This window comes from Micropterus salmoides, unplaced genomic scaffold (genome assembly GCF_014851395.1).
Source record: "Micropterus salmoides isolate LMB-PRFRI ecotype aquatic unplaced genomic scaffold, ASM1485139v1 Ms_hic_scaffold_21, whole genome shotgun sequence".
Lineage (NCBI taxonomy): Eukaryota > Metazoa > Chordata > Actinopteri > Centrarchiformes > Centrarchidae > Micropterus > Micropterus salmoides.
Window position 1 is genome coordinate 23,265,673 of NW_024041262.1, and position 14,042 is coordinate 23,279,714.

At 39.9% G+C, this 14,042-nt stretch overlaps 1 protein-coding gene across 5 annotated transcripts in view; it reads right to left on the reverse strand.

The window, feature by feature from the left end:
* Positions 1-14,042, reverse strand: part of LOC119915998 (PH and SEC7 domain-containing protein 1-like) — a 78,273-nt gene that overhangs the window by 11,800 nt on the left and 52,431 nt on the right. For all 5 annotated transcript variants that reach the window (XM_038735823.1, XM_038735824.1, XM_038735822.1 and 2 more), the window contains one exon: positions 7,157-7,200. In XM_038735823.1, the coding sequence (XP_038591751.1) occupies positions 7,157-7,200 (44 nt within the window). The remainder of the gene's footprint in view (positions 1-7,156; positions 7,201-14,042) is intronic.

The window sequence follows — 14,042 nt, forward strand, 5'->3', positions numbered from 1 at the left end:
TATTTTAACAAAACATGGAGCGAAGGGAATGAGGTTAAGTGGGGAATGCAAGCTTGAAAAGGTGGGTCTGTTTGAATGGTGGCAGGGTGATGCAATAAGTTTTATTTAATTAAATTAGTAGAAACAAGGATTAATAGAGCTAACCATCCCTAACAACGCATCAACACAACAGATAATCGCAATCTTAATTGAGGAGAAGTCCTTTAAATGCTCAGAAAGAAATCTGAATGTCTATTATTCCTTGTCAACTCCATCTGCTGAGGTAGTTTGTGTTTTACAATCGAAAGCTCCACAACAATGGGCTTTGCGGTGAGACATCAATAATGTTAATTATAAAGAAAACAATACTATTAATATTGACAATATATTTTTTAAATTTTTTATTCTTACTATCTGATCCAAACCCTTGCTGTTAACTGTTGTCTTACAGAACCAATCACAATGTTTGTTTTAAGGAACATACGGTTAGAAAACCCCCTGCTTCACATTAATTATCTTATTTCCAAGTTTATAAATCTCATTAATCTAAAATGCTTACATACTCTTTCACTAGCGTTAGGTTGGAGACCCATTTTAACTGTTGGCTCACAGAAAATAAAAGCTTACCCAAAACTAGTCCGACCGGCGGTGAGATGTGGAGGAAAGTCACACAGCGCATAAAATAAGCACAGCAGAAATATCAGGCAGATCGGACCACCGTGTTTAACGATTTTTTTGGTAAGCGATATATTAATAAACTACATATGTTTTGGTATAATTCAGAAAAAAAACTAACTTTATTATGATATTGTTGAATAGCTGCTTTTAGCTACTACACACAGATGGATGACCTCTTGCCTTTGATTGATTGGTTTCTCCACTGCACTTTTATTTCATTTGTTGGCACTTATTACAAACTGTGCACTATAACTGTATATCTGGTCTATTCCATTTATATTTTCACTTCAAGTTTTTAAAATCCTAATTTATTTTATTCCTGTTTATTGCTTTTTGTTTTTAAATGTTATTCTAATGCTTTTCCTCGCCCATGTAACGCATTTTGAATTGCCTCTGTGTGTTGGAAATGTGCCATATAAACAAAACTGCCTCGCCTAAAGCTGGTCTAAATTGTAGGTTGGTCCTGTTTCGTTTTCTTTCTTCCCTCCTCCTATTCTGAATCTAAAGCTCTCAAAGGCACTGATGGTGAAGACGTGGTGACAGAGCTAGAGTCATGATCTCTCTGGTGGTGAAGTGATATGCTATTTGTTTTTTATGCAAATAGGAAAAAATGGAAATGTGCTGGTTTCTGAACCATCTATACTCTTCTCTACTATTGTGGTGCTGAATTAATGGTTTTCTTTCACTTCTTTAGAGTTAAATGCTCCTTTATGTGTTAACGCGTACTAGCCTATGTTAAAGGATAACTTGACCACCTTTCATTATCTGTAATAAAAACATTGTACTTGCCAATTTACAAGGGAGTTATCTAAAGTCTCTATCCAATAAATTTTACACTTATATTGATGTTTAGAGGATGAAAATGTGTTTATGTATTTCTCCTCTTAATTTGTATTTATCTTATTATTTATCACTGTTTCACCTTCAAAATCTATCTATACTGTGAGTTTGCTCACAACCTGTCTGATCGTCTTGGTACTTGGTTAATTACTTCGTATGTACAATGTAATCATAACTGTGGGGAATGACGGGCAAAAACAAAAAGAAAAAAGACGTTAACTGGAATAAACAGACTCGACCTTTAATTAGAAATTGGTGATAAGAAAGTGAGCGGGAAGACTAAAGCCTGTTCTGAAACACTGAGCACTGACATGTCTCAGAATATATGTTTTTGTGCAGGGTGCACATCGCTCATTAGAAACACGCCTTTACATCTTTGTAAATGAGGATTCTGACGAGCTGCTGGTTTTCTGTCTGCCTTCGACTGAAGCTCCATTTCTTGCTAACTACTCTCACTGTGTGTGTGTGTGTGTGTGTGTGTGTTTGTGTGTTTCCCGCAAAACACGTGTCTTTATGCAAAAAGTGAACAGTACATTTATATTTTTGGTTTTATCCCAATGTTTTTTAGTTTTTACCTCATATTCTTGTCTATTAACCCCTTTTTACAATTTTTTGTGTTTGTTATTACTGCTTTATTACCATTTTTAAACGTTTAATTTTAGTTGACTTTAGTTTTTATCTTATATTCTTGTCTACTAACTGCCTTCTTTTATTTTATTACCATTTTAAAACCTTTCAAAAATTTAATTTATTTCAGTACTGTTTTATTGAAAAAAGACCATAACACGCTGGGTGCTGAATCCTAACATGAATATAATATTAAACAATATCATGGGATTAGTGATTTATTCCTGTTTTTTAGATGTTGAATCTTTATTTGTGTAACCATCAGCAGTTCTTTTCATCTGTTTGTTACGTAATTTCTTGGAAACCTCTGTTGTTTTTCAACTACAGAATATAACATGAAGATATATTACAGCAAATCATAAATATGTGTGTATTTGCTGTATTTGAAAGACTGACAATGCTTACTATACACATTGCTCAGTAGTTCTAATCCCATTCTCTTCTAAATTATCCCTTACAATGCACTGTATGCATTATTTTAGTGTTTTTAAAGGGATTTGTCACATTAAGAGATGATAGATGCTCCAGGCAACAACACCAAAGTGTCTCTTCATCTGCGTAGTGAGGTAACATGGCAATTCCACTTGTTACCTCACCAGGCGGCACCCATGCAAAAGTTCAGCCTGAAAATAGAATAATGGCTGGATGCCGAACCCCCCCGAGACCACGCTATGAGTAACCAACAGTACATAACAGCAGTTAACCCCGTGCAGGAGCCAGAGAGAGAAAGGGAGGCGGAGACCGAGCCAATGAGCATGTAGCCTGTTGCCTGGTAACTGCCGGCCTGCCTGAATCCCATTTTACACAGAGACAAAGTCGAGGGGAGCTGGAGAGTGGGGGGTGGGGGAGAGCTAGAGGAGTGAGGAGACAGAGGAGGGGAGAGAGCAGGAGAAAAAAAGACAAAGCTGATCCTTCTCAGATGGCAGAACATTATCTACAATGATATGAGCGAGAAAGGAAGAAAAGGAAAGAGGAGGGGAAAGAGTAAGAAATGAAAAAGAAAGGAAAGGAAGGAAGGATAAAGGTGGAGAGGAAAACAAAGAAAAATACAGGAGGGAAAGAAACTAAAAGAAAATAAAAAGGACAGGAAAATAAAGGACAGAAATAAAATAAAAATGCCGTAAAGAAAGGAAAGAGGAGAGGAGAGGAAAGACTTAGAAAATAAAGTAAAAGAAAAGGGAAGGATAAAGTGGAAGAGGAAAAAAAAGAAAAGAAATAAATAGGAATGAAAAGAAACTAAAGGAAAATAAATGACAGGAAAATAAATGACAGGAAAATAAAGGACAGGAAAATACCGTAAAGAATGGAAAGTTGGAGAGAGGATCAGAGGAAAAGAAAGGAAACAAAAGAAAATATGTAACTGAGAGAAACTGAAAGGAAAAGGAAATAGAAAGGAAAGGAAAGGGTGTTGATGCAATATGAAGAAAAGACGGTTGAACAGGTCGGCCAGTTGAAAGAAGTGCATGCTGGGTTTTCTGCGCCAATGGAAACAGATTAGTTTCACCTGTGACAGTGAGTCATTGTACCAAATGGCAAAAACACCCAAAACACAGTCAAGTGAAAGAGGACATTAATTCATCCATACACACACACACTCTTGTACACGACAAAGCATTTTCTCATTTGCAGAGGACGCACTTCTGCTTCTTTATTTTACCTTTATGGCACACAGAAAAGAGCTTTTTTTAAATTTCTAGAATTTTATGTAGATGGCGGCGCTAATAGCAGAGATTTAACCTTATTTAAATTGGCAGAATTTTTTAATTAAAACTATCTGATTGATTGTAATTGCAGATTGAAAGATTGCAACCTTTTCCACACTAGAAAGTCCGAACCAAGGTTTTTGTAAAATTATGTACATTAGATATGGTCAGTATAAGTTTCACATTGCATGATATACCTACGTGCTGTCATCGTCACCTGAATGATCTGCGTCTCCCTATAGTTTATAAATACGTCGTTTGTGCTGCACGTTATTACGAACCATATTTGCGTTTATTGTGGCAGTGACCTCTAGTGGCCGTACGATGGTAGCAAAGCAAGAAGTCGAGTGATGTATTATAAACAAAGACTGCATATAAGAAGTGGACGTAGTCATCGTGACATCACCCGGATGTGACCATATTTGGATGAGACGGTGGAGCTAACGGTCGTGTGTGGAGCTAGTTAGCTTGCTTAGCTAGGTGCATCTGTAATTCACGTTAACTGTCATTTTAACAGGGGCTGACAATTTTGTTTAGCGAACAAGAGTCTTAAAACTAAACGTACTCACCAGAGAAAGTGAACAGCCAACTCCTAACAATCTAACAGGTCGCCACGGTAACGACTTGTCAATCACAGATAATCCCACCCTGAAACATACTCTGCTTTCTGGTCTATTTTCCTCTAAATGGGACCATAATTTACTAAATGAATGCTGTGTTGAAGAAGACTTGAAACTAGTAACTGAGACCATAAACTCATCAGCAAAGAGTTTACTGAGGTAATAAATCAGGTAAGAAGTAGCGTCATTTTACCATTATTTTTAATGGAGCCGGACTTTTTTTTTCAACCAGAACATTCGCCCCCTGCTGGCCGTTTGATAGAGCGCAGGTTTAAGGGACTTCCGCGTTGGCCTCGCTTCTCAGGTCGGAAGCTTCCCGCTTGATTATAAATCGAAAGAGAAAGTAAGGAGGTGGATGTTCAAACAGAGGACTTTCACACAGGAGAACAACGTTCGAGTCCCATATGAAACCAAATAAATTGTGAGATAATTTGAGATTTAACTGAACTGGTATAGGAAATGCTCGTAGTTTTTGGGAGGCACTTACAAATAACCTATTTTGTCGAGTACTTGTTGTACCAGACCGGTCTCCTCCTCTCCAACATGTGCTACCACAGCTTAGTTTGTTTGGTTTGGTTTAACGAACCAAACCATGCTCTTCGTTGGACTATGGTTTTGTTTTCACACCGGTAATTCTGGTTTTGTAACCAAAATGAGGCTTGTCAAAAAGGGCCCTAAGCAAACAATATCATAAATTTGTAAATTGTTTAAATGTATTAAAAGCCAGGTTTTAATACTCAGACATGTTTCAGTAGGTAGTGGCTCACACACATTCTGCTCTCTCCTACTGTAGGTGAGAGGTGGCGGCAGCAGACAATAACAAGACAGGATGATTAGAGCCATTGAGGGAGGAGGAGAAAAGGGATTAGCAGAATAAAAGGAATAATAGAGCAGATGGGTCCTGACTGTCCCTCTCGCTCGCACATTCTCACGTACAGCACGCTTCATCATCACATCCTCTGCTGAATTTCTGTTTCAACCATTTTCACCCTGTTTCTCTCTCCAGAGACCTGCATCTTCCCGTATCTCCGACTTGTTGCGTCTCCCTTTCAGAGCACAATGTTCACCACCACCACCACCACCACCACCTCTCCCTGTGCTCTCCACCCCCGCCTCTGAATGAGAAAGCATGTGTGTGCTGTCTGTGCGCGAGAGAGAAGAACATGTGGGTGCATCCAACTGCACTGCTGAGAGCGGCCATGTGCGTGTCTTTCTCTGTGGGGGTGTGAAATAACATCCATCGCTGTGTTTCTCATCGGGGAGCATAAAAATACACGTACTGTGCGCCCACAGACACACACCTGTAATGAGATGTGCATGCCTGATTTCACATACAATTTGTATTCATATAATCACAGCAAGAGGTTTGTTTTAGTGCCTGAAAATCTGGGGGTAACTGAGTAAACCAATGCTGGAAAAGTTTATATATAGAGCATAATAGAATATGCACTCTTGTTCTGTTATTATCATTTGCAAATGCACAAACAGATGCTTCCCACCAAGACGTGCACAAGGACAAACAAAAGCAGCGTTTACAGCCTCAGAGTCGACCCAGAGCTGACGTGTATCTGTCACAGGGTGTGCGTGTCCTTGTGTTGCGATCTCTGTCAGTGACTTTGCAAGTGAAGAAATGTCCTCTGTGTGATGAAATATGCATCAACTAAGCAAGCAGGGTGTGAACGTGGTGGCAAAAGCGACACTCTGCTCTGCCTCTGAATAACGGGGTTTTTTTTTCAAAGCAGAACTCCACCGCGGACAAATTTTACTCTACTTCAATGATCTCGGCCAGCTGAAATATTAAAAACGAGCATGTGCAAGTCTCTGCTGCCAAAACCAGAGAAAAAAAGAAGCTAGACTGCTCTCTTAATCTGTAATTACATTTGTTTGGAGGTGGATTCTCTCTTTGCTTGACGGTGTTTACGTGTCTCAAAATGACATCTTTTTCTATCCCCGCGTGGCCTCCTATGCGGTGGCAGTGTTTAAATAGCTGTCTATATGTCATTGGAGATGTTTGAACTGGATTGCCTGCCTCTCTGTGGATCTCCTCCTCGATCTGCTCCTCTGACCACTTTTATTCAGCTGCTTCGGGAGCGCTGCTGCAGCTATTTTTGGAGAGGTAGTGGGAGACTGTGGTCACACCTTTGTACAGGATGCAGGTAGAGAGACATTTAAATGGAGTTGCCTCTCTCTCTCTCTCTCTCTCTCTTAGTCATCTTCATCTTTCTGCGTTTTTTTCATGTTCACATGTACAGAAGCCAACATGTATACACGTACATACATCTCTCTGTTAGAAAGTGTGTGTGTGTGTGTGTGTGTGTGTGTGTGTGTGTTTGCAGCTGAGAGCAATGCGGTATCCATGGTGCTGTAACTATGGCAACAAAGCTTGGAAAGCTAGCGACTTAATTGGCATCTCTGAGGCACGCCGGAGCTACGATCCAGAATAGAAACCCTTGACACACTAATATTTCCTTCTCATGCCAGACAACACTCACGTCATTAATGAGGATACTAACAAGTTAATCAATATTTCTTATTGTTTCCTGCCCTTCAGTGTGAACGTGTGTGTGTGTGTGTGTGTGTGTAGAGCTTTAAATGCATTTGAGTTAATCACAGACTAGGAGAAGGACAGAAACAGTCAGCAGGAGAAAATAAAGAAAACAGAGTTTAAGGTGAATCATATCAACATAAAGTCGATGTAAAATTACTTACAGCGTCCACTGCAGCTTCTGATTCTTGATTGAGTTGTAGAGAGCCTGCAGAGGAAAACAAGAAAATCGAATTTTCAGACATCAAATGGCAGCTATACTCAGCTGTGTTCAATTGATGATTTGATCAAATATTGCAAGTGTATTATGGTGAAAGCTGCACAGTAAGCAGGCCGGCTTCATTCAATAAATTGTACTCAGAGAAATGTCATCCCTTTTCACCGCCCTTTGCCTGAGCTTAACTCGTTTTCTTTTGCCAAACAATCAATCAATGATCCAATCAGTAAACAACATCAGTTAGGGCTTCTCAATGGATATAAGGGAAATCAATCAGCGCATAAATAATTTAGACTTTGACGCAAAACCAAACGACCAGGGGAAGAAAAATTAAGTTACAGCTGAGGAACGTGAACACTGAACAGAATTTAAAAAAAAGAAAATACTAAAACAGGACGAAGACTTCAGTAAAAACACACAGCTGAGCTGGCTTTACACATTTAAGTTTGTCTAGTGCTGAATTAATAAGTTGATTAATTGAATAGTCAATCTACAGAAAATGTATTGCCAAAAATTCTATCAAAGTTTTTGGACCAGACCACACAATTTGAAAACATCACCATGGGCTATAAGAAACTGTAAATTTTATTTTTTAACATTTCATTTTATAGTGTATAAAATATTGATTAATTAAATTAATCAAAATGATTAAGCATTAAAAAAACAATAGTTGGTTGCAGTAGAAGCAGTGTTGGATGGTCTTTTACTTCGGTAAAAGTAGCAGTGTTACAGTTGATAAAGTTAAAGTCCTACATTCAAAAAGACAGTAGAGTTAGTAGTATCAACACCAAAATGTACTCAAGTACCAAAGTAAAAGTACTCCTTTTATTGTGTAGTGGAAAAGGAGCTTTGTAGCTGGTTAATGTTGAGCTACCTTACTTACTGCTTGGATGTTTAATGTACATTTTATAGTTTCTTATAATATAATCATATTTTGTGCATCAAAATGTTATTCTGTAAAGTCAATAGTAGTCAAATAAATGTAGTAAAAAGTAAAAAGTACAATATTCACAAATCAAATGTAGTGGAGTAGAAGTACAAAGTAAAATAAGAAACCTCAAATTTGAACTTCACCAGCTATGGTCTAACGCAACAAGAGATACTGGATTACTGTAAAAGGATAGTTACTGTATTAATGTAAATTGTGAAGTTAGCTACATATATCACTAAAAAAGTATTGGATGTATCTGCAGGCATGCCTTGGCTAATATCTATGAACTTGAATTGGGTTACATTTATGTGTTTTCAACCTGTTTGTTTCCTTCTTTGTACCAGTTTTCACCATTTTGTGGGTCATTGTTTCCACTATTCTACTTTCATTATCATCATAATCAAAAGAACAAAAACAGCCTAAAACAGACCTACAGAATAACAGCAGGGAGAATGAAACAGAGTTTAACGAGGGAGCTGGTCAGCGCTGCGTCTCTGCTCTGAAAGCCTTTAGACACACAGCAACTTTGGCTTCCTCAAAATCTGTAGCGACAGTCAAGACACTTCTCACTCGACCACCCCCGAGTGACATTGGCCTGTGCGAGCTGAATGTAGTAACTCAGTTTCACAGCCGATTTGCGGTGGAAGAGCAGGGGGACAGATGACAGCGTGAAGCCATTAGACTGGAGAGTTTAAGAGGCAGATCGAGGCAGTGGACGCAGCTGTTGGACAGCTGTGACGGATGAGGTGATGGAGAGGACCCTTACAGGCAGTTCATCACCACCTCGTTCACCTCTGAATTCCTTGTAGACCACTACTATAGGATCTCTCTAACCACAACCATAATTGCCATGTGGGGAAACAAACCTCATGCTGCAAATCAATAACTGCCTTTGATTCATGAACTTACTAATGGTCTTCTCTTGAATTCTGCTGTTTTAGACTTCCAACCTTTTCTGAATATCATCTTGTTGCATTGTGACTTTTAATCAAAGGAAATTGCATTTATAATGAGGTTTGATTCGGTGTGTCTGATCAGGTTCATTTCCACAGCTTTCTGTGAAACTGGGCCTAATCAGAAAAACTTCCACAGAGTCGTGAATATTAATGACCAGCCAGCCAAGACACATTTAGTTTGGGTTTCCATATGCGCTACTGTAAAATCTTAGCATTCAAACTATGTTTCAAACTAAATGTGCTCATACATTTTACAGAAACAGACAGCTGAGCTTCCTCCGACTGAACTGCTTCTGTAGCACAAATCCACATCAAATATTAACAGTGAATTTGTAAGCTGTAAAAGTTTACTGCTCTGTCACAACAGCAACACATTCTGTCTACAGAAGTTCACTATGTTTAAGTGTAGAAAACGTACAAGATTGGACAACAAAACTGGCATTTACCCTGCAAAAAAAAGACAATAAAGATCTGGCACATCATGTGAAGAAGAAGAAGGAAGAAAGGAGAAATTAGCATATACACAGTCAGTCAGTAAAAGAGTGGTGACTCATTTTTGATTCATCTGCAGAATATTTTCTCCATTTATCTATAAAATATAAAAAATAATGCTCAAAGGTGATCATCAAATTAGCTTGTTTTGTCCGAAGAAACGATCCCAAACCCAAAAGATATTCAGTTAACTTTCACGTAAGACAAAGAAAAGCAGCAAATCCTCACAAAAGCAGCACATTTGAAGCTGTGGACAACTAATCTGTATAAATATGATATGAATCTGATTATTTTTCTCTTGATTGATTCAGCTCTAGGCAGTAATAATGGTTTTAACGGTGGCACATGTTATCATCTTCTTTGTCTAGTGATTAATGTGTTCATATATTTCTATATTATGCAAAAGCAACTGTGTAACAGCTGAGTTTAACACTCAGTTATTGCAGGACAATATTCTTCATTTCTGTAAATCCTAAGGGAACACACAACACCAACAGCAGGGGGACTATGTGGATTTACAGATAGAAGATTAAAGGAGGCAAGTAAATAAAAAAAGGTAGATGGAGGTGGGGTATAAATCAGAGCTTCATTCAGACTCATTCAGTCTGGAGGCTCATTGAGACAAGGATGGATGTTCGTCACCTTCACTTGCTTCATCAACGTCACCGGGTGCTGGCAAATGAGAGCCATTAGCCTTGGATGGTCGGCTTTACACAATATGCTGAACTGAGCTGTGGTGTACAGCCAGTCAGGCCTGGCAGTCAACCAATATCAAACACTCTGAAGCTTAGATGGTAAATCAATGAAACAATAAAACAATAGCTGTTTTAGGATTTGTAATATGCGATAATGGTTTGTTGTGAGTTGAAGATTGTAAGTTAAACAGAGGAACCTACCAGACCATCTGACAGATTTGGCCAACTGGTGTTGATTGACAGTGAGGTATTATTTTATGTTATGTGGGGTAAGATATCATTTGTTATGACATGTCATACTGGTATGAAATAAGAATTATTCAGATTACTTTTGAAGATCATTTTGAGAATCAGTAGCACTTGTGTGAATGAATGAATGACGTGTTCTCAGTGACTTGCAGGAAAGTAACAGGAAATAGCAAACCGTTTTCAGTACCTTCCTCCTCTTTCTGGCCTGTGGGTGATTCTGTCCGTCCTGAGCCTTGCCCAGCAGGTCTGGAAACACCAGGGGTTTGAGTGAACGTGAGCGGGGGGTTCTGGGATAGCGGAACGGGTCCATCATTCTGAAGTCCCTTCCGTAGCGCACAGTGCAAAGAGAGCGTGAGCGTAGGCGCCCTGTTGAGTGCAGGCTGTTAACACCGATCATGGTAAGGGGACGATGCGGAGGTGCATGGGTCACACAGAACTGGGCTTCAAGTCCAAAAAAAAACGCTGTATTTAAAAAAAATCTGCCCTAATAATTCAGTCTTTCTTTTTGAAAAGTTGATCCAAAGAGATAAAAAATAAGGTTCGTCTGATGCTGTTCAGTAGGTGCTGATGTGCCAACAGACAGCTGGATGTGAATTTGCCTGTTACAGAAAGCAGCCGGTGATCAGCGGAGACCGCAGAGGGAGGCAACACATCATCAGGCTGCTGTCAAGGCAGTCAGTGGCATCGGCGGACCATGCTATCAGCAGGCATCAAACTCCAACAGTCTTGTCCCTGAATGTCTTGATCAACGCCCACCAGGCAACACCGGGGAGCCCACCTGATGCTGAATTATAGATAAGACAGCCATGTATAATACATGTACAGAAACAACTGCTTTGCTGCACTCAAGAAGGCGAGCCAGATGAGACTCGGTCACAACGGGGAAATAAATCCAGCACTTTTCTTCTAATGTGCAGAGTGCTCAGGCTAGTCTATGAGGTTTAATAGGAAATAAGTTCACCGCAGTTAAATCTGTAATTTCTCCAGGTGACTGTATAGAAGTGAGTAAACACGCTCTCTCTGCATGGTCTCAACAGGATACAAGCCTCTGCCAAGTTACCCAAAGGCGACACCTGTCCAGCTGCCACCTTTTAGCGAAAGCCAGTGACAACACGCCACAGCGTTGAATCCTTTAACATGCACTCACAGGTACACACACACACAATCACACACACACATAGGGGGCCCAAGCTGACACTCTCACAGATGGTATGAAACACTGGCAGAGGTGTGAGCGGACAGCCAGCATGAAACAGATGGGTGCAAAATGCGGAAATGAAGAGGTAAAAATCAACACACACAGGCATACAATAAGCTCTTTATGCTTATATGAACAAAAACACACGCAAAATAAAAAACACACACACAATAGAGGAAGATACAGAGGGGTGGGAGGGAGGTACAGCCACCCTCGGACTTCAAGGCAGGGATTCCAAAAAGCACGCTCGATTTCGTCACAAGCCTGTAGGTACGATATAAACAAAATGAATTAAAGAGAAGAAAATACTAAAAAAATAAAAGGAGACGGATGAGCACGTAGAAAAGCTGAGCTTTCGCACACAGATCGAACGTTCCTGTTGCTCCCACTGTAAAATGGATACCATCAGTTTTACAGTCACAGTGCTGATTGTCTGATTTATTTTCTCACTTCTTCCCCTGGCTCTCTGTCCAGGTGCAGACGTCCGCTGTCATTGCTTACTCCTTCATGTGATCCACTTCTCTCAGTCAGTATTTTCTCTCAGACTCTCTTTAGTCTCTTCCCATCGCACATTCGGCGGGTGTGGGTGTTTGAGGAAAATGCTGCTTTTCTTGCCACCGATGTCTTAGTCCTCCCTTGCATTCGTTTGTAGATCCCTGGTTTATCTATCTGTTGCCATCTTTTCATTCAATCCAGCGCCTTTTCGTTCTTCCCTTCTGCTGCTGCTGCTGCTGATGCGGAGGAGGAGGAGAGGACAGAAAAGCTGGCTGCCTGAATCGCAGAGCGAAAAAGAAGCTGATAGGGACAGTGCTCTCTCCCTCTCCCTTCGCTTCGTCAATGCGTACCTCCCTCCCTCCCTCCCTCCCTCCCTCCTGCTCTCAGTCATCGCCAGCAAATCACAGCCTCCCAAATGCCTCTTGCATGCACACATGGAGGCTACACACACACATGCACACTTTTATAAAAAAAAATATTCTTGTAATGGTAATTAGTATTCAGTGGTGGTCTTGTGGCAGAGACTGGTGAGAGGTGAGGGGAGGACAGAACATGCAAAGAATCAGCAGCACAGGGACAGTGTGAAAAGGTGTGTGTGACCAAGTGTGCGTATTTAGCGACGCTGCTGCTAAATCAAAGGATTAGTTCAATATTTTGGGAAGAAGGCATATTAGCACATTGGAAACTGAGATGAGAAAACTCATCTCAGTTTCAGGTCTGTGTGTTTGTGTGTTAGGGACAGAGCTGGAGTGAGGGTTTGCCTAGCTTAGCAAAAAAACTAGAAGCTGGGGGCAACAGCTAGCCTGGCTCTGTCCAAAATTTAAAAATACACCTACCTACACCTTAAACTCAATAACTAACATGTTGTATTTTGTTTAGCCATCCCACTAACAGAAAGCCAAAACTGCCTGGTGATAGGGAGATAAGATGCTTGAAGGCTGCTAGATTTGGTACCAAAGTGGCAACTTGTTAATTATTGAGCTTTAAAGAGGTCATATTCTGCTCATTTTCAGGTTCATAATTTTATTTAGGGGATGTACCTGAATAGGTTTACATGGTTTAATTTTCAAAAAACACCATAGTCATACTGTAAATTGCTGCAGAACCGCTTTACACCCTGTGTGTTGAACTCTCCTTTTTAGCTAGAAGCATCTCACTTCTATTTGATTTTTTTTTAGAGTTGCACATGCTCAGTACATAATTAGGGACTACTAGCGCACTGATTTTTTCTGCCTTTTTAACACAGCTGTGTTCACAAACTTGTCGCAGCTGTTGCAACACCTCTGACACGCCCACCAAAGAGAACAACATACCTCAAAGCACATTGCGCAATATCGCACACTGTTTTGAGGAAACATGTTCAACCGTTCAATCAAAAACGTTGCAAACCGCTGCAAAACATTTTGAGATTGAACTTCGGTTCCGCTGCATATGTTCCCGAACCAGCTTCCCAACTTAGACTGGAGCAAGACGTTTCACAGTGGTGAGTTATTAATCTGTAACAAAAGTATCTTTCATCCATAAATTTTTAACTGAGCTCTGTCTCTACATCACAGGAACAACTTTATGTCCACTGACTGCCTGGAGGGTAGCTAGCAATATTTTAATTTTATTGTTGTTATTGCAGTTAATTACTATTTTGTGTAGCAAACATCAACTGTAGCATACACCTGACGATCTAAGCACTGTTGTCACTTTATACGTTGCTTGTGTTGGCTTGGTTGTATCAAATTAGATCCAGCAGGTGTATATAAGGTAATTTATGTATAGATCTGTAAATCATAGTTTTATTGCATATCCTTCATTATGCATTCCAT